The sequence below is a fragment of the Pantherophis guttatus genome, chromosome 5 (assembly GCF_059756535.1).
Source record: "Pantherophis guttatus breed Tessera chromosome 5, ASM5975653v1, whole genome shotgun sequence".
NCBI classification, from domain to species: domain Eukaryota; kingdom Metazoa; phylum Chordata; class Lepidosauria; order Squamata; family Colubridae; genus Pantherophis; species Pantherophis guttatus.
Genome location: NC_142067.1, coordinates 96,054,099 through 96,073,423, shown reverse-complemented (window position 1 = coordinate 96,073,423; position 19,325 = coordinate 96,054,099). Strand labels below are relative to the sequence as shown.

Here is a 19,325-nt window from a genome sequence, read left to right as displayed (position 1 = left end):
TAAATGTATCATCTTGATACTTTCCCCAGAAATAAGTTATCTGGAACTGGAATATCCTCAACTCTATAGATTGGAAAGTACCCCAAATAATGGGAAAATCAGTTGGCAGGATTAAATTCGTTTGACCTGGCATAAGACTAGACTCCAGCTCAAGGCAATTCTAATTACATTTACCTTTTTCTGGCTTGCTACCTGGTTATGATCAAAAAGCAAAGAACGAGAATAAATAGTCTCATAACAAAGTCATAGAGTTTCTGAACTTGGCTCCTTTATCTGGAGAACTGGAATATTGGATGAGATTTGTTTATGAAATAGCTCTTTTATGAGAATATCCTAGGAGTATAGTGTATTTGAACCAGAGATCAGGACACAATTAAAACACTAACACAATATGCAGATTGTTTATTGACAGTAATAGAAAATAAAAAAGTTGAATTAATAGGATACAGCATTAATAAGTTTATATTATTGATTGGGTTAATATAGATGCTTTAAAATATATAACTAGGAATAGAAAGAATGAGGCAAAGTTTCTGTAGTTATTTTAACATGTTTATTATCTAAAAATCTTGAGTTCCCAGCACTAATTGTTAAATTTCCTTGTGGCTAAGCAATCCTATGGTTATTATTATTTATCTTGTTAGCACCTATCCTATGGCATCCTGTGCATTGCAGAATTTCTAGGTCTTAATTGCTTTTAAGAGGAGCTAAAAATTCCGATTTAGCAAAGTAATATGTGTGTTTTAGAGTCCTGATGCTGACCTTTCAGATTTTCTCCTGTACTCCTGTCGTTTGTTTAATATGTGTAAGAAGATTGTCTTTATATGTAAAGATGGGAAGAACTAAAGATCTATAAGGAGATTAATTTTTGTCATGCAATAACAATTTCCTCTATCTCCTTATTGCCCAGAATTGGTTCTCAGGATTTTTGCAGCTATGATCAGGGAACTCTAGCTATGGTGAAACCATTTTGTGATAAGAAAGCTACTTAATCTGTGGATTCTTAAAGAATAATAGAATACACCTGTAATTAACAAATCAAGGCTTTGATTACTGCAATTTATCTTAAACATTGAACAGGAAGGAATCAGGGGCATTTTCTTCCTAGAATAATATGAAAGAGGTTTCCTTTCTTCAACTCAACTTCTTGGAAACCAGCCTTGCAGAGGAGCACATTAAACTCGGTTGCTGACCGTTCTTTCCCTTCAGTGAAGAGCAACATTAACAAGGAGTAGAAATGGGCAATTGAAGGCCCTCCTTTGTCTTCATCAAGAAGCATTTCCACTATTAAGACACCGCCACCTGTTTCAAAATATATTTTTCAATGATTTAGAGGTGAGAAAATGCTACTACAGTATTTATTTCAATTGCCTAATGAACATTTCATATTTTGAAAATACCCCAATTTTATATTATGAACCTTCTTTCAAATACACTATATGTATTCCTGCTAAAGGTCAATATACGCCAATTTATTGTTGTTGTTGGAAATTTTATCAATTTGCAGGTATTCTAAGTATTCTCCAAGGCTTTCCCCTCAATTCTTTGTAGAAATTGACCGTGTAATTTTTTCTTGTCAGTATTATGTTTGTGTTTCATTAAAACATTGTGACATTGTACATTATATTTTGTTTCCTGCACATTGAGAAAGGTCCAATTTTTAACGTGCATCAATGCTTGTTATTGGCTGCCTTATACATGATCAGCCAATGCATTCTTTACTTCTTTGACAGTTTGTTTGACTTGAAGTAAACTTCTGCTTTCATTTCTATGGGCAGGTATAATCTATCAATATTATTACTGGGTTGTAATACATACTAAACAGTCATCAGTTTTATTATTTTTCAGTCCAAATTGTCCAGTTCAGCTTATGTCCAGTTAAAATTCCAGTATGGGCCAGTTTTTGATGGCTTTAATGGTGTTTCCACCCTTCAATATTGTCTTTAGCAATTTTCTCACTCTTTGGATGTATTCTTTACTAATCCCACCAAGGACCTGAGATAGTAAAGGCTGTTATTTGATGATGTTAAAGGTATCATTGCAGGATGTAAGCTGCTTCCAAGTAAAGTTTCCTTTTGCAGTTTACTGGTGGTGATTTTGTCAATGCTGATGGTATTCAAGTGGTGCTTCAGACCTTTTGGGATGGTACCAAAGATACCTATTATTATTGGAACTATCTTTGCTTTCATTTGCAACATTCATTTTACTTTTATTTGCAGGTCTTTGTACTTTGTGATTTTCTCCAAATCTTTCTGTTCTATTCTGCTCTATACAGGTTCTGCAAGATCCAGTACCCATACTTTTTGTCTTTCTTATCAACAGTTGCTAAGTCTGGGATGGTAGGTAGCAGTTGCTTATATGTTTGAATTTTAAAGTCTAGAGCACTTTAGCTTCTTCATTTTCTATTTGTCTATTTTTGTGGTTTCACCAGTGCTTGCTTGTAGGCAAATGGTATTTCTTGAACATATACCACGGCACTGTTGTTGCTGCTACATTGTCCTGCTGTTATTTGTAGTCAGCCTATGTGATAGATTTGCAACAGCTAATTAGGTGGTCCACTGTTTCTTCAGGTTTTTTGAAGATTCGGCAATTGCTATCTGTTGTTCTTCTGGTTTTCTGGTTTTCTATGCATTTGATTTTAAGGCTTGGTCTTGGCAGCCAGAATTGTTTGTTTATTCAAGTTTCCTACTTTTAGTCATTGCCAGATCTTGTTATCTGTTTTTCCTGCTATTTTTATGTACTGGCTGTGTACTTGCCATTTTTCTTTTTTATTCTTTGCAGGCAATGCTTGAATTATGACCACAATTCAGCCCAAATTTTCTGTTGCTAAGGAAGACAGTTGTTAAGTGAATTTTGCCCCATTTATTGCCACAGCTGCTAAGTGAATCACTGCAGTTGTTAAGTAAATCTTGTGGTTGTTAAACAAATCTGACATCCCCCATTGATTTTGCTTGTCAGAAGCCAGCTGTCTTGCCCCTGTCGGAGTCTGAATCTGGGGGGGAGGGGGAAGATGAGCTGGAATAAGAGCCAACAGAGATCAAGAGAGCAGCTTTGTTGGCCTTGGAGGAAACTGGGGAAGGGCAGAGACAGTCTTTGCAAGGCTTTTCAGGAGTAGAAAGGCTTGCAGACAGGGAGGAGCAGGAGAGACAGAGCTCAGGCGAAGAGCAAGGACCATTCCCTCCTGATCCTAGAGCACACAGAGAAGAGAGAAGGTGAGAACAATGCAGACTGAACCTGCTATGAGGGAGAAGAGTGCCCCGTCTCCCTTCATAAGGCACACTTGGGGACTGAGATGTAAGGAGGTTCTGGTGAGAGGGGCATTTGTTGGGAACAAGCATTGAATCTGTGGAGCCTTGTGTGAATTTGCTGACGCCTGGAGGTTACTGTTTGGTTAACCTGGTTTACTGGACTTCTGGCCCTGGTTACTGTTTGGCTAACCTGCCTTACTGGACTACTCGCAGCCAGAGGCTACTAAAGGTCTGTGGGAGAGCTTTGCTCCTGGACTTGTAGTAAACATGGGGATGTTTGGGGGCAAAGTTGGATCAATAAAGAGGAATTAGACCTGTTCTCTGGCTGTGTTGCTTTCGTGCCATGCCCAGGGTCATCACAACAGTTGGAAAGGTTACAAATGGTGATCACAGTGCATTTATCATAATACAAGCCAGTTGCAAATGCATCACAACACCATGGGGATGCTGCAATGAACATAAGTGTGAAAACTGTCATTTTTTTCAGTGCCATTATAATTTCAAGCAGTCACTTCATTGTGACTTTGAGTGGTCACTAAGCGTATGATTGTAATTCAAAGACTATCTGCATTCTTATAGGCCACTTTGGTCTCTCCAGTATTCCATAAGTTCTCATGTAGTATTACTTTCAGTGTTCTTTACTCTCCATATATTCTTCCAATGTCTGTTTTTCTTCTACAACTACTGTATCTAGTGTCCTTACAAAATTTCATACCCATCTATCTTCCTTCATAAGTAGTCTGTCAATATTGCTGCATGAATGAAGAGCATGATGCATTGTCATTAATTTTCTGGTCTTCCTATCCAGGGCTTTTAATTCTTCTTGAGTCCAGTTTACTATGTATATCTGGACATAGCTTATGTACTGATTGGAATTGCTCCAGGTGTTAATTGCCTTGATGGTATTTCTACCACTTGAATTTGAACTTAAAATCTGAAAATCAGGAAAGCTGGATGGTGAATTTGAAATTGGACTAGATTTCAGGGAGTTTAAAACCTGAACCAAGTATGAACTTCGCAAGTTCCCCAGCATATTTAAATTTTTGTGATTAAACAGCACCTACCAGGTTTGCAGGCCTGGTACACTTTATGTAGCAACTGCAAACATCTCTCATCTGACCAATTATGCAGAGTCTTGGCCAAAATGTACAGATCCGCTTCAGGAATGGAATCTTTAAAGAAATCACCTACAAAAAAATAGTAAAATATCATTAAGCACCATATCTTCCAAATTATTCTGACAGGCTAGGCTAGGCTAGGCTAGGCTAGGCTAGGATCAGGATAGGATAGGATCAGGATAGGAATTTGCTTTGAGTGTAAGAGGCTTGAAAGAAAATAATCAGGTAAATTTGAAAGAGATTTTTGCAGAAGCTCTTGCACAGTTAACTGGAGAGTCCAAAGTAGAGTGTGACTGGCAAATTGATAAAATTTATCATGTTAACTCATGGATTACCAGGCAAAGACAACTACCAAGAGATATTGTTATCTACTTTGTTACCAGGAAGATAAGAAATGGGATCTTACAAGCTTCTTATAAAAACAAACTACAAGTGGCAGGACAGGAGGTTGCAGTATTCAAGGAAATTCCCCCTAAAATGTTGGGAGCTAAAAAAGACTATGTATTTCTAGTGGATGAATTGAGAAATCGTCAGATACAGTATAGATGGGAGGTTCCAGCTGGATTAGTGGTGAATTATTCAGGAGAACGATATCATCTCAATACAATTTGGAAGGCAAGAGATTTTTATGTCAATGTACTAAAGGCTGGATACCCACCATCTCCAGGAGCCAGAAAAAGAAAAGAAGCAGGAGACGCTAGAAAGGAAGGCTTGCAAGCACAAGCCCAGGGAGGGGCTTGGAATACCCAAGAAGAATTAGTGCAACTTTCGGGGGCTGTGCAAGCCTTGGAGCTATTTGAAAAAACAGAAGAAGCCCAAGAACAAAGACAAACACGAGCAGCAACTAAACGAAAGGAACAAGAATTAAAGATGCAACAAACCCAGATAACAACCCAAGAAAGTACAAACATAAATACAGAAGCTGGGGGGGGGGGTAACTGATATCCGAGGAGGAAATTCTACTGGCAATTAAGCAGTTAAAAGTTGGTAAGGCCCCTGGTACAGACGGATTGACAGTGGCTTATTACAAAAATTTACAATTGGAAATGGTAGAACCCCTTAGGGAATTATTCACTCTCCATCTTGGAGAACAGCCTTTATTTCTCTGATTCCGAAGGAAGATCAAGACCATACCCAGCCAAAAAATTATAGGCCTATATCATTACTTAATACAGACTATAAGATTTTTGCTAAAATATTAGCAAATAGGTTAATGTCAGTTATGCAACAAATGATCCATAATGATCAATCTGGTTTTATACATGGGAGACAAATGAAAAATAATGTAAGGCAAATTGTTAATATATTGGAGTATTTGGAAAGGAACAACCAAGTCCCTGCGGTGCTTATATTTTTGGATGCAGAAAAAGCGTTTGATCGATTGAACTGGCAATTTTTATTGAAAATGGTGCAGAAGTTACAGTTTGGAGAATGTTTTACAAAATCTATTAAGGCAATATATCAAGAACAGACAGCGCAAATAATAATTAATGGTAGTTCAACAGAAACTTTTAAAATAGAAAAAGGAACAAGACAGGGTTGTCCCCTGTCCCCATTACTGTTTATTTTAATGTTGGAATTATTATTGAACAAAATACATGACTCTGATAAAATATGGGGAATTAAGATTAGGCATCATGACTATAGATTACAAGCATTTGCAGACGACTTGGTTGTAACCTTAACTCATCCAGTGAGATGGAGTTAATGGAGATAATTAATCACTATGGTCAAGTATCTGGGTTTAAAAGAAACATTGGGAAAACAAAGATGATAACTAAAAATATGACAATAAATCAAAAAGAAGAATTAGAAAGAGTAACAGGATGTGAGATAGTTAAAAAGGTTAAATATTTAGGAGTTTATATTACAACTTCAAATGGGAAATTATATAAGTATAATTATGAATTGTTATGGCATAAAATACAGACAGAGATGGATAATTGGAAAAAATTACAACTGTTTTTGTTGGGTAGAATAGCAGTAGTAAAAATGAATGTTTTGCCTAAGTTTTTATTCCTTTTTCAAATGATACCAATACTTAAAAAGGATGCGAACTTGGAAGAATGGCAGAAGGGCATTAATAATTTTGTTTGGGCAGGGAAGAAACCAAGGGTTAAATTAAAAATAATGCAAGACATACGTGAAAGAGGAGGTTTGAAAATGCCCAACTTAAAATTATACTATGAAGCAGCTGTTTTATCAGCAATTAGTGATTGGATTAATTTAACAAATGAAAGAATATTGAATATAGAAGGATATGATTTGGTTTACAGCTGGCATGCTTACTTAGTGTATGATAAGTAGGTTGATAGGATTTTTAAAAGTCATATATTAAGGAATGCTTTATTGCGTGTCTGGAAGAAATATAAATATAAATTAAATGACAAGATACCTATATGGACAGTACCCAGACACGCAATAGAGAATATAAATATAGAACAAAGACAGGATGTAATTACATATAAAGAAATTCTTAACACAGAGAGAGGTATATTAAAGTTAAAGCCCTTGCGGGTATTAAAGGAAGAAAGGGTAATCCAAACTTGGTTTCAGTATGTACAATTACAAGCTAGATGGAGAAAAGATCAGAACATTGGTATCATACAAAGTGAAGAAAATTTGGTAAAACAAATTAGAGACCAGAGTCAAATGCATATAAAAAGGTTGTATAATATATTGATAGAAACAGACTCGGAAACAGAGTTAGTTAAGGATTGTATGATAAAATGGGCACAAAACTTTGAACAACCAATAATGATGGAAACATGGGAAAAGATATGGGTAAGAAATGTAAAATTTATACAAGTGCAAAACTTGAAAGAAAACTTTTACAAAATGTTTTATAGATGGCATTTAGATCCCAAAAAGTTAGCTTGTATGTATCTGAATTTACAATCTAAATGTTGGAGATGTGATTGTGATGACGCTACTTATTTTCATGTATGGTGGACTTGTAAAAAGGTTAAAGCATTCTGGATAAAAATTTGGTGGATTATTTAAAATATTCTTAAAAAGAGGATAAAGTTTACTCCACAGTTATTTTTGTTGGGTATAATCACGGATTGTATGGTTATAGAGACTAATTTGATCCTGAATTTAATAACTGCAGCAAGATTGTTGGTGGCGCAGAGTATTGGAAGAAGGAAGATTTGCCTACTATTCAAGAATGGATATTAAAAGTAGCAAACTTAGCAGAGATGGCAAAGATCTCAGCGTATTTGAAGGACTATTCAAATGAGAAATATATGATAGAATGGAGAAGATGGATAGATTATATTCAAAGTAGATATCGGACTAAAAAATTTCAAATAGCTTACGAATAGATAGATGTTATTATGTATTCAAATTTAGTTTGGTAAATGGGGAGTTAAAGTATTAGAGGGATGTAAGAGGTTATAATTAAGTAGACTATGTTAGATTATGATTGTTGAATGTTATACCCTGTATTTTGGTCTGGGAAGTAAGGGGGGTGGGTGGGAGGGGGGGGTTGGGGAGGGTGGAGGGAAGGGGGGATATATATGTAAACTTTTTAAAACTTTTCAATAAAAAAAAAGAAAAAGAAAAAAGTCTCTGCCGATCAGGCAACTCAGCTGGGATCGTCAGAGCCTTTTGAAAGCATTTTTTTACAACCTCTTCACCAGAAAAATGGTTTTAAAAGTAAAAAAAAAAAAAAAATTGCCCACACCCACCCTGCCACAATACCACCATCACCACCCCCAGCCATGCCGACAGAACTGATACTAACAAATTTTAGATTTCACCACTGGATAGGATACTTTATTTGGGTAAGTGTGAATAGACACACAAGGAATTTTTCTCTGGTGCAGAAGTGTACATGCAAAGCAACAATGTAATAACAATCATAATAAGGGTGTTAGGTAGTAGAGAAGATGAGAAGGATAATAATAATACTATAACCATACAACATAGATGTAAGACGGTACTGTGAGGATTAGATGTTCAGCAGAGGGATGGCATGAAGGAAAAAACTGTTCCTGTGTCTAGTTGTTTTGGCATATAATGCCCTATAATGTCACTCAAGTGGAGGAGTTGAGGGGGTAGCATGAGGGAAAAAACTGTTCCTAGGTCTAGTTGTTTTGGCATTTAAGGGGTCTGTCGTTACAGAGAGTTATAGAAGTACAAACTGCAGATTCAGTAATTCCTGAATCTTTCTTATAATATTTCTTAAATTGACACGGGAAGAACATTCTTTGATTTATTAAAGATGCAGATGAAGATGAGGGCCAGTTATTCAGCATAGGTATTGAAGGAGTTACTCAAGTAATTCAAGGCCAGTTATTCAGAATAGGTATCATGCAGGAGTTACTCAATATGGGCCTGACGCCTTCCAATCTTTTGTCTATAAAATAGACAAAAACACATCTTTTTCTAAGATCACCAGAAGTGGGTGGGGTTATTCTCTCAAAACCACAGCATCCTAATCCAGTCTGCCCTTCTGCCTACTAAAGTTTTTTTGTGCTTAGCAAGACATAAATTCAACCCACATTGAAGACTGCAGCACATCCTCTTTTACCTGCATGGAAAATGATCCGGGACTCTTCTGAAGACAAACAATGGTTCTTGGATACTTCCACTACTTCAGGGAGGTCAAAAATGGTCACAGTACAATTTGGGTAGAGTGAAATCAATATCTTAGCTAAGCCACCGGTGTTTCCTTAAAGAAAGAACAACATATAATCAAGTAACTGCAGAATAAAATTTTGCATATTTCCAGCTTTCTTCCCTGAAGTTTCCTTTACTATCATTTTTCTGCAGCTGCACATCAGATTAATTGGAATCAGGGTGAAATGCCATCGGTTCGGTAGTTAAAAAATATATATATATAAAAAGTTCTGAAGATCGTGCGTCGCTCAGCTGATCTTCAGAACTTTCTCTTTTTTTTACTTTTTTGGCATTTTTTTACTACTGGTTCTCCGGAATAGGTAGTAAAAAATGCTTTTAAAAAGTAAAAAAAAGGCTCTGATGATCACAGCTGTGCCGCCTGATCGTCGGAGCCTTTTTTTTTTTTTTTACTTTTATAAAGCATTTTTTTTACTACCTATTCGCCCGAACTGGTAGTAAAAACATGCTTTTAAAAGGTAAAAAAAAAAAAAAGGTTCCGAAGATCACACAGCATACCTGATACCCCCCACCCCCCCCAGTGCTGTTCTACTTACCTTCCCAAGTCTCCTTTTGGCGCACACTGTGCTTGTGCGGCCAGCGAACCAGTAGTAACCGGTTCAGATTTCACCACTGATTGGAATCTAATAATTTCAAAAATGAGATGAGCATCTTTCAAATTTGATGTGCTCTTCATATCATGGAAAACAAATACTAACAGGGGAAAAGAACAGAGATTGAAGCAATTGGCTCTCAATTTTCATATCAGACTGCCATCAATGCCTGGAAAGATTCTGAAAAAGATAATTAAGCAACAAATCTGTGAACACCTGGAGGCAAAGTCATAACCAAAAGCCAATATGGGTTTTTAAAAAACAGATCATGCCAGACATCTCTTATTGCGTTCCTTGACAAAGTGAAAAAATTAGTGGACCAGAGAAATGCTGTGGATATAATTTACTTGGACTTCAATAAGGCATTTGATAAAGTTGACCACAACCTACTACTTGATAAGATAGAAAAATGTGGGTTAGACAGCATCACCATTAGATGGATTTTGTTGTGGTCCACCAGTGGCCTGCGTGGCTTGTGGCTGATGCCAACGATGAGGAGGCTGGTGTGGTGTTGCGCCAGCAGCCTGTGCAGCCGGCGCTCGCGTCAGACAGCAAGGAGGTTGAAGAGGATGTGGTGCCAGAGGCAGAGACTCAGCCAGGGCCTTCAGAACCTCCAGAGGCTCCTTCAAGTGCAGAGTGAAGTGGAGGAGCCTCTCCTCAATGCTCGAGCATGCAGGACTGCCAAAAGGCAGGAGTGGCTACTCAGGAGGAGGAGGTCTCCTCGAGAGTAAGGCTTGGGGCTAATTGGCCACTCCCTTAGCCTATTTAAGTTGCATGCAGTTAGCAATTGTTGCTGGAAACAATGTTTAATTATTACGCAGAGCATTTTGGAGAGTGAGTTTCTTATCACATCTTGGTTTCTGGGCTGGTTGGGTTGCCAACCTTTGTCGGACTTTGTTTATTCTTTGTACTTTATAGCAGGCTGATAAGGACATTTGCACTGAAAGCCGGCATTTTGAAAGGGGTCTGTTTGTAATAAACGGAGTTTTGGAGCTTGGTGTGTGTCACACTCCTTGGGATCCGGAACTGGGGCAGAACAGATTTGTAACTGGCTGTCCAACTGCACTCAACAGGTAGTTCTTAGTGGAACTGAATCTACATGGATGGAAGTATGCAGTGGTGTACCCAAGGCTCTGTCTTGGGCTCAGTACTCTTCAAAATTTTCATCAATGATTTGGATGAGGGATTTCTGGATAATACCAAGCTGGCAGGAATAACCAGTACTGCAGAAGATTGGCTTAAGATACAGAAGGATCTTGACAGTCTTGAACACTGGGCCTTATCTAACAAAATAGAATTTAAAGTAGAGAAAAGTAAGGTTTTACATTTAGGCAAGAAAAACCACATGCACAAGTATAGAATAGCTGGTATTTGGCTCAATAGTAGCAATTAGGAGAGGAATCTTGGAGTCCTAGTGGATAATCACTTAAATATGAGCCAGCAATGTGCTACAGCTGCCAAAAAAGCTAACACAGTCCTAGGCTGCATTAATAGATGGACAGAATCAAGATCACATGAAGTGTTAATATCACTTTATAATGCCTTGGTAAAACCACACTTGGAATATTGCATCCAGTTTTGTTGCCCCAGTATAAAAAGGATGTTGAGAGTCTAGAAAGAGTGCAGAGAAGAGCAACAAAGATGATTAGGAGACCGAAGGCTAAAACATATGAAGAATGGTTGCAAGAATTGGGTATGTCTAGTTTAATAAAAAGAGGGGCTAAGGGTGACATGATAGTAGTGCTCCAATATCTAATAGGCTGCCACAAAGAAGAGGGGGGGTCAACCTATTCTCCCAAAAACCTGAAGGCAGGACAAGAATCAATGGATGAAAACTAATCAAGAAAAGAAGCAACCTAGAACTAAGGAGAAATTTCCTGACAGTGAGAATAATTAATCAGTGGAATGAGTTGCCTCCAGAAGTTGTGGGTGCTCCAACACTGAAGGTTTTTAAGAAGAGATTGAAGAACCATTTGTCTGAAATGGTATAGACTATCCTGTTTGGACTAGAAGACCTCCAAGGTCCCTTCCAACTGTTATTCTTTTATGGTCTTCCCATGAAAAGAGAATTCCTCAGGATGGATGCACTGAATATTCAAAATGTCCCAAAACACTGGCATTCAATGCAGATTGAACAGTGTAAAACTGAATGTAATCTCAAAATGGACTAAATCCTACATCATCTTCAGTCATGGTCTTTTGCATCCCCCAAATGTTCCCAGGCAAATCCAGTTTTAGGATCCTTTATTCATGAGCTGCTACTCGTATTCTCTGATTCAGTTTCTTCCCATCTAGGTCAGCACGGGGAAAGGAGAAGATTGTTTTCCCCCCAGAAATGTTTCCCCTTTTCAAACAGCCTCTGCAAATTTCTCCACTGACTGGAATATTGCATCAGATCTAAGTGACAGTTATTTATTTATTTATTTATTTATTTATTTATTTATTTATTTATTTATTTATTTATTTATTTATTTATTTATTTATTTATTTATTTATTCATTCATTCATTCATTCATTCATTCATTCATTCATTCATTCATTCATTCATTCAATTTATATGCCACCTTTCTCCGGAGACTCAGGGCGGCTTACAATGCATTTAAAAAAAAAAAAACCATTATAAAAACATTTAAAAATTAAAACATTAAAACCCATTCACACCATTCATGGCCAGATCTCACAAGATCGCAACAGCGAGATCAACGGCCCCAGGCCTGCCTGAAGAGCTAGGTCTTCACTTTCGGAAGGCCAATAGGGTGGGGGTGGTCCGGACCTCAGGAGGTAACTGGTTCCAGAGAGCTGAGGCAGCCACAGAGAAGGCCCTTCCCTGCGGGCCCGCCAGCCGGCATTGTTTAGCTGACGGGACCCGGAGGAGACCAACTCTGTGGGATCTTACCGGTCGCTGGGAGCTATGTGGTAGAAGGCGGTCTCAAAGATAACCTGGCCCTGAGCCATGTAGGGCTTTAAAGGTAATAACCAACACCTTGAATTGTGCCCGGAGACCAATAGGGAGTCAGTGCAGCTTGTGGAGAATTGGTGTAATGTGGGTGTATCTAGGTGCACCCACGATAGCTTGCGCGGCTGCATTCTGGACCAACTGTAGTCTCCGAACACTTTTCAAGGGTAGCCCCATGTAGAGCGTGTTGCAATAATCTAACCGTAAGGTTAGAATCTTTAAAACAGGACTATTTCTCAAAGTCTGCTATAGACCTCCCAAAGTGGGGGGTTTTTTTTTAAATCTCCTAAGGATTTCTCCTTTTTCAAATGCAGATAAAAAGATTTGTAAGAGAAGCTAAGAACCCATCCAGCCCATTTGTCCAACATGTGAAGAAGATGGCAAAACACTGGCTGTACTTACCACCCAGATCGCAAATGAGTTGGAACTGGGACAGGTCAAAGGCAGAAAGCACTTCTCTTCCTACCAAAGGCCAGAGCTCATTCATGAAATTGGAGAAGGATTGTAACTCTTCCTTTGATCTAGAATTGAAATGAACATCTCTCAATATAACTTTATAAACTGCTATCGTTTTTACCTATCTATGTTTGAATGAAAAGAATTCTTTTTACAGCCTCACTTAAATGATGCTGATCAGGATTTGGAAAAATCTGCGTGTGAAACATGAAACAGTCCTGCCATTTTGGTGGACAATGTTATTATGTTCCTGAAACAAAACAGATTTATATAGGTACTCTAACTGCAAATCATGTTTTGTACATTAAAAAGAAATGCCTGGTTATTAGATGTGCCACAAAAATATCCCAATATTCCAAAAGAGAGGGTGGGTCAATGATGAGTTAAGCACATATGATAGAAAAAAGAATGACCGTCTGAAGATTAATCATATTGATTAGTTTGCCACAAAACAATTATTGTACTTAATTATCATTCTCTATAATTTTAATGATACCTGTAAATGACCTCAAAAGTCTTATTTGAGGGAGAGCCATATATTGATGAAATCTGATTTTTTCCGTTCCTAAAAGAATTAGAAAAAATTAGTAAAGAAGACAATGGAATTTTTTTCTGCACAGAAGTAGATCCTGAATATCTTACAATATTTTGACAGTTCAAAATTTATTCTAAACATTTCATTATTAATTCAGTTCTCCTTCACTCTCTTAAGTACAGTGCAGTATGATTTTATGCATTGCTACCAAGAAATAGCCAAACAAGAAGCACCAGGCTGATAAATTAAGTTGGTTAGTAGAAGGAACTCCCCAGATGTAGTCAATAAATGCAATCAACTTCTATACTGCTGCATTTTAACTAGTCACACTATCTAACCATCTTATCCACTGTCCCCTTCTCTTTATGCCTTCAATCTTTCCAGCATCAGTCTTTTCCAGTGAGTCCTCTATTCTCATTTGGTGGCCAAAGTATTTAAACTTCAGCTTCAGTATTCATCCTTCCAAAGAACAGTCAGTTGATTTTCTTTAGGATTGAATGATTTGATGTTTTTGCAGACCAAGGGACTTTCAAACAGAGCTGTTCCTAAGTGAAACAGTTCCACTCATTGTAGAGTTTCAATGTTGTGAAGACTGTCATTTTAATATTTGCAAACAAGAAAGCAGAGGCCTACCTGATGAAATCTGGAGTGATATACAGGTAGTCCTCAGGTTACAACCATTTGTTTAGTGACTGTTCAAAGTTACAACATTGCCGAATGTATGGCACTTATGGCTGGTCCTCGGAGTTCCAGCCATTGCAGCATCTATGCAGTGATCATTTCTGATCAGTGATGTTTCTGATGTTTCCTGTCAGCTTCCTACAAGCAAAGTCAATGGGAAAGCTGGCAGGAAGCTGGAAGTTGTGATCACATGAGGCAATTGCTTAATGATCTATGCAGTCCTCATATAATGATGGCAACTGAAATTGCTAGAATTGCAGTTGTTAAGCAACATGGTCACATGACATCACACTTTATGTTTGCATCACTTAGTGATGGGAATTGCTGCCGGAACCTGAGGACTACCTGTGACAGGGAATATGTTGACATTTTCATATTTTAAAAACTGTCAACAACCAAGAAAATGTTACACCTATTGTAATTTCTGCTCTTTTAGTTTTTATTGCTTAGAAATTGTTCTTTAAATTATTGTCTTTACTTTTATAAGAAAACTTTGAATTATTATTATTTTTTTATTGGCAGTCCTCCAATTTATGTTTTGCCATTTTTTGTTACTAGGGCTTGGGTTTCTATTCCAGTTTCTCTTGTGCAAAGCTTTTTAATGATGGAACCAGTTTAAATAAATTGAAAATTGTGAGAAGAAACCTAATGGCTGTCCGTAATTTACTCCTGTTACGTTTCCATTTTGGCATATATAATGTAGTAAATTCCAATTTAATAAGAATTAATAAATGATGCCCTTACTAAAAAAATGATACTGTCTTTAAGTGTCCCATTAAAGAAGAATAACTTCTTAAGTCAACTTAGGCTCATGGTGACTATATGAAGATGTTCATGCAGTCTTCTTGGCCATAAGAAACAAATGGTTATGGAGCAACAATTCTCTTCTGAGGTTTTCTTTTTTTTCTTCTCATTGTTCTCATTGTTCTCTGTAGATCTGGGAGTTGTGGCAGTCTCCCACCCAAAGAATAATCTCATACAGCTCACAGTAGTTTTTATAAGAACATTCTAGATCAGAGGTCTTCAAACTTGGCAGCTTTAAGACTTGTGGACTTCAACTCCCAGAATTCTCCATAGCTGGCTGGAGAATTCTGGGAGTTGAAGTCCACAAGTCTTAAAGCTTCAAGTTTGGGGACCCCTATTCTAGATCAACCTGATTCTGCCAATACTGGTATTGAACAATTAACACCAATGAATTGAGATTTGATTAAAGCTGTAAGGAAATAATAATGGATGTGCCCATGTAGGACCTTCCAGCAACAGTGTAAATCCCATATTTTGAAATGGGAAAAGAGAGATTCTAAAATAGTCCAGAATGGCAGAAAATGGTCCTACTGCTTGACTTTTCTAAAAGAAGGAAAATAAGAAAGAAAATCCTTTGATCTGAACAGGGAAATTCAGTAATGATAATCCAGTGCCATTGTACTTAAGGAAACAAATGTGATAATGTCATATTCAGCTTCCAGAATGTGAAATTTCCTTAGTTTCTTGTGGACAAAGGTCTAATAATTCTGGCATTAAGATGCCCTTTCATGCTCTATTTTTATTTATTCTAGTTCTCCCACTGGATTTGTTTACCTCACAGCATCAGGCAAATATTGCATTGATGGATACAAAACTTCTGAATGGAACTTTATGGAATGATACTGAGACTTCGGGCTTGATTTAATCAGGTAGAGATTGGTAAAGTCTGTGTTTCCATAAAGATCTAAAAAGGAGAAAGATTACAGGTATCATTGCATGTAACTGTGTTTCAATTTACTACAGCAGCGATTCCCAACATTTGCAGCTTGGCAACCTGGCTGGAGAGAGAGGGGAACCAGGCCGCATAAGTGGCAGCCTGGTGTGTACATGCGCTCGCTCAGCTCCACTTGCCTGAACGGTAGGCCAACAAGCATTTGCATGTGCACTGACTTGCCAACCACCCGAGTGGCACTACGCACATGCACGTGCGCACTGGGCCACCACTCACATGAGTGGAGCTATGCATGTATGTGCTTGAGTGCCAGGCCACCTCTTGGGTGGCCCTGTTCCGAATAGGCCATGACCCAGTAGTGGGCCATGGCTTAGGGATTGGGGACCCCTGCATTACAGGAATACTTGCATTAAGTATTAGAATAGAATAGAATAGAATAGAATAGAATAGAATAGAATAGAATAGAATAGAATAGAATAGAATAGAATAGAATAGAATAGAATAACAAAGATGGAAGGGACCTTGGAGGTCTTCTAGTCCAAACCCCTGCCTAGGCAGGAAATCCTACACCACTTCAGACAAATGGTTATCCAACATCTTCTTAAAAACTTCCAGTGTTGGAGCATTCACAACTTCTGGAGGCAAGTTGTTCCACTGATTAATTTTTCTAACTGTCAGGAAATTTCTCCTTAGTTCTAAGTTGCTTCTCTCCCTGATTAGTTTCCACCCATTGCTTCTCGTCCTGCCCTCAGGTGCTTTGGAGAATAGCTTTGCTCCCTCTTGTTTATGGCAGCCCCTGAGATATTGGAACACTGCTATCATGTTTCCCCTAGTCCTTCTTTTCATTAAACTACACATATCCAGTTCCTGCAACTGTTCTTCATATTTTTAGCCTCCAGTCCCCTAATCATCTTTAAATCAATAGAATTTTGTATTGGCCAAGTGTGATTGGACACACAAGGAATTTGTCTTGGTGCATATGCTCTCAGTGTACATAAAAGAAAAGATATGTTCAAGAATTAAAAAAAAACACAAATTATTCTGTATTTATGTCAAGTGTATTATAGTAACATGAGTTTGGAGTAGTGGTTAAGGCATCAGGCTAAAAATTTGGAGACTGTAATTTCCTGCCCCACATTAGGATTAGGGTTAGCCCTAAGAAGGAGGTAATGACAAACCTCCTCTAAAAAGCTTGCCACAAAGGTTCCCACCTTCGGGGACCTGTCACAGGTGCAAATAATCCTGACTTTTAGGGGAACTGATCCCTAAAGCAAAGAAGGCTCCACACAATATGATATTCTACAGGTCTGTTGCATTATTAAATCAATATTTTTTAAAAAACCTATTGGTCAGTAGAGGACAGTAAATACATTTGAAATGATAAAATAAAAGGGGACTCAATGTCTCAGCGGTTAAAGATGCTGAGCTTGCAAGCTGGAAAGCTAACAGCCCGGGTTCAAAACCCGAGTGCTGCACAATGGGGTGAGTTCCTGTTACTTGCTCCATCTTCTGTCAACTAGCAGCTTGGAAGCATGCAAGGGACAGCATTCTGTGTGCCTTGGTGTATAGTTATGATAGTTAAATGACCATGGAAATGTCTTTGGATAATGCTGGCTCCTTTGAACAAGAAATGAAGATAAGCACTGCCCTCTGACTTGAAAACAACTGGACAGGGGAAACCTTTACCTTTAAATTGGAATGTATTTCTTGACAAGCGTGTGTTTATGATATTGGCTAAATTACTATTGACATATTATATGGTGCTAACTATACCCAAAGCTCTGTGGGCAGTCTCTAGGCTCTTCTTCAGGAGTGTGTTCATATGTTTCTCCAGTAAGTGGGGTGGCACAAAATATGCCAGAATCCATAGCATCCCGTCACTGCTAGGACTATTCATGCTCAGCCACCAGCTATGCACTATTCATCTTAGACAAGTTAGAAATTCCACCCCCCCAAGACAAAAAAAAAATCCATGTTGGCTATACCGTGTTTCCCCAAAAATAAGACCCACCCCAAAATAAGACCGAGCCTGATTTTTGGTGGGTAGGTCTAATATAAGCCCTACCCCAAAAGTAAGCCCAGGGGGATGGGCATGGCCAGCACAAGAGGCTGGGGCCAACAGTGTCTGGCAGCACCTGTGGTCGGCCGGCCCCTTGGCACAGCACTGATACATCCGGACATCGAGGCATGTCCGGATGTATCGGGGGGGGGGGAGCCAGGTGATATGGACATGCTGCGTGGCTGCCTGGCTCATGGGAGGCTCGTGGGAGGCTTGTGCAGTTGCAGCAGGTGGAAGAAGAGGCATGGGGGGGGGGAGACAGGCAATCCCAATGCCCTGTACGAGCGCCTGCCCAGTGTGACTGTGGACAAGTCGAGAGATAGTGGGAAGGAGTGGGTGGCACATTGGGATCACCTGCGTTCCCCCCATGCCTCTGCCTGGTTCCACCACAGACTTTTTGCCCAGAGGGAGTCTGAAAGCTTCGTCTGCTTGCAAACGAGCCTGGTTTAGCTCAACAGACAGAAGCACTGTAATTTAAAACCAGCTGTCTGCAATTAAAGTAAGATCGAATCTCACCAGGCTCAAGGTTGACTTAGCCTTCCATCCTTTCTAAGGTAGGTAAATTGAGGACCCAGTTTGTGGAGGCAATAAGCTGACTTTGTATAAATATACAAAAGTATTTATTTATTTATTTTATTTTATTTTAAATTTATATACCGCCCTTCTCCCTGAGGACTCAGGGCGGTGTACAGCCAGAATTAAAAAACATGGAATACAAATATTAAAAACAATTAATATATATATAAATTTGGCCCAAAATTAAAAATACAAACCAATTAAAACATTTAAGATTTCTTCTTAAGCCAGCCCGGCTTGCTGGAAAAAGTGGGTTTTAAGGGCACGGCGGAAGGTGCTAAGGTCTTGGATTCTCCTTATCTCTGGGGGCAACTGATTCCAGAGGGTAGGTGCCCCCACAGAGAAGGCCCTCCCCCTAGGGGTCACCAGCCTGCATTGATTGGCTGATGGCACCCTGAAGAGGCCCTCTCTGTGGGAGCGCACGGGACGATGGGAGGTCGTTGGTAGCAGCAGGCGGTCTCGAAGATAGCTAGGCCCGATGCCATGGAGTGCTTTAAAGGTGATAACCAGCACCTTGAAGCGCACCCGGAAGACCACTGGGAGCCAGTGCAGCTCGCGCAGGAGCGGTGTTACATGGGAGCGCCATGCTGCTCCCATCACTACCCGCGCTGCTGCATTCTGGACCAGTTGGAGCCTCCGGGTGCTCTTCAAGGGGAGCCCCATGTAGAGAGCGTTGCAGTAATCAAGGCGAGAGGTGATGAGGGCATGAGTGACTGTGCACAGGGAATCCCGATCAAGAAAGGGCCGCAACTGGCGAATCAGG

General features: G+C 38.9%; 1 protein-coding gene across 2 annotated transcripts in view; it reads right to left on the bottom strand.

Moving 5' to 3' along the window:
* Window positions 1-387: 387 nt before the first annotated feature.
* The window catches only part of LOC148113533 (acetylserotonin O-methyltransferase-like), a 35,282-nt gene continuing 16,344 nt past the window's right edge, over window positions 388-19,325 (bottom strand). For both annotated transcript variants that reach the window (XM_087895362.1, XM_087895360.1), the window contains exons 4-9: window positions 15,810-15,939; window positions 13,512-13,580; window positions 12,962-13,080; window positions 8,904-9,044; window positions 4,313-4,435; window positions 388-1,302 (exon numbers count right to left, since the gene is read on the bottom strand). In XM_087895362.1, coding sequence (XP_087751488.1) covers window positions 1,088-1,302; window positions 4,313-4,435; window positions 8,904-9,044; window positions 12,962-13,080; window positions 13,512-13,580; window positions 15,810-15,939 — 797 coding nt within the window. In that variant the 3' untranslated portion in view covers window positions 388-1,087. The remainder of the gene's footprint in view (window positions 1,303-4,312; window positions 4,436-8,903; window positions 9,045-12,961; window positions 13,081-13,511; window positions 13,581-15,809; window positions 15,940-19,325) is intronic.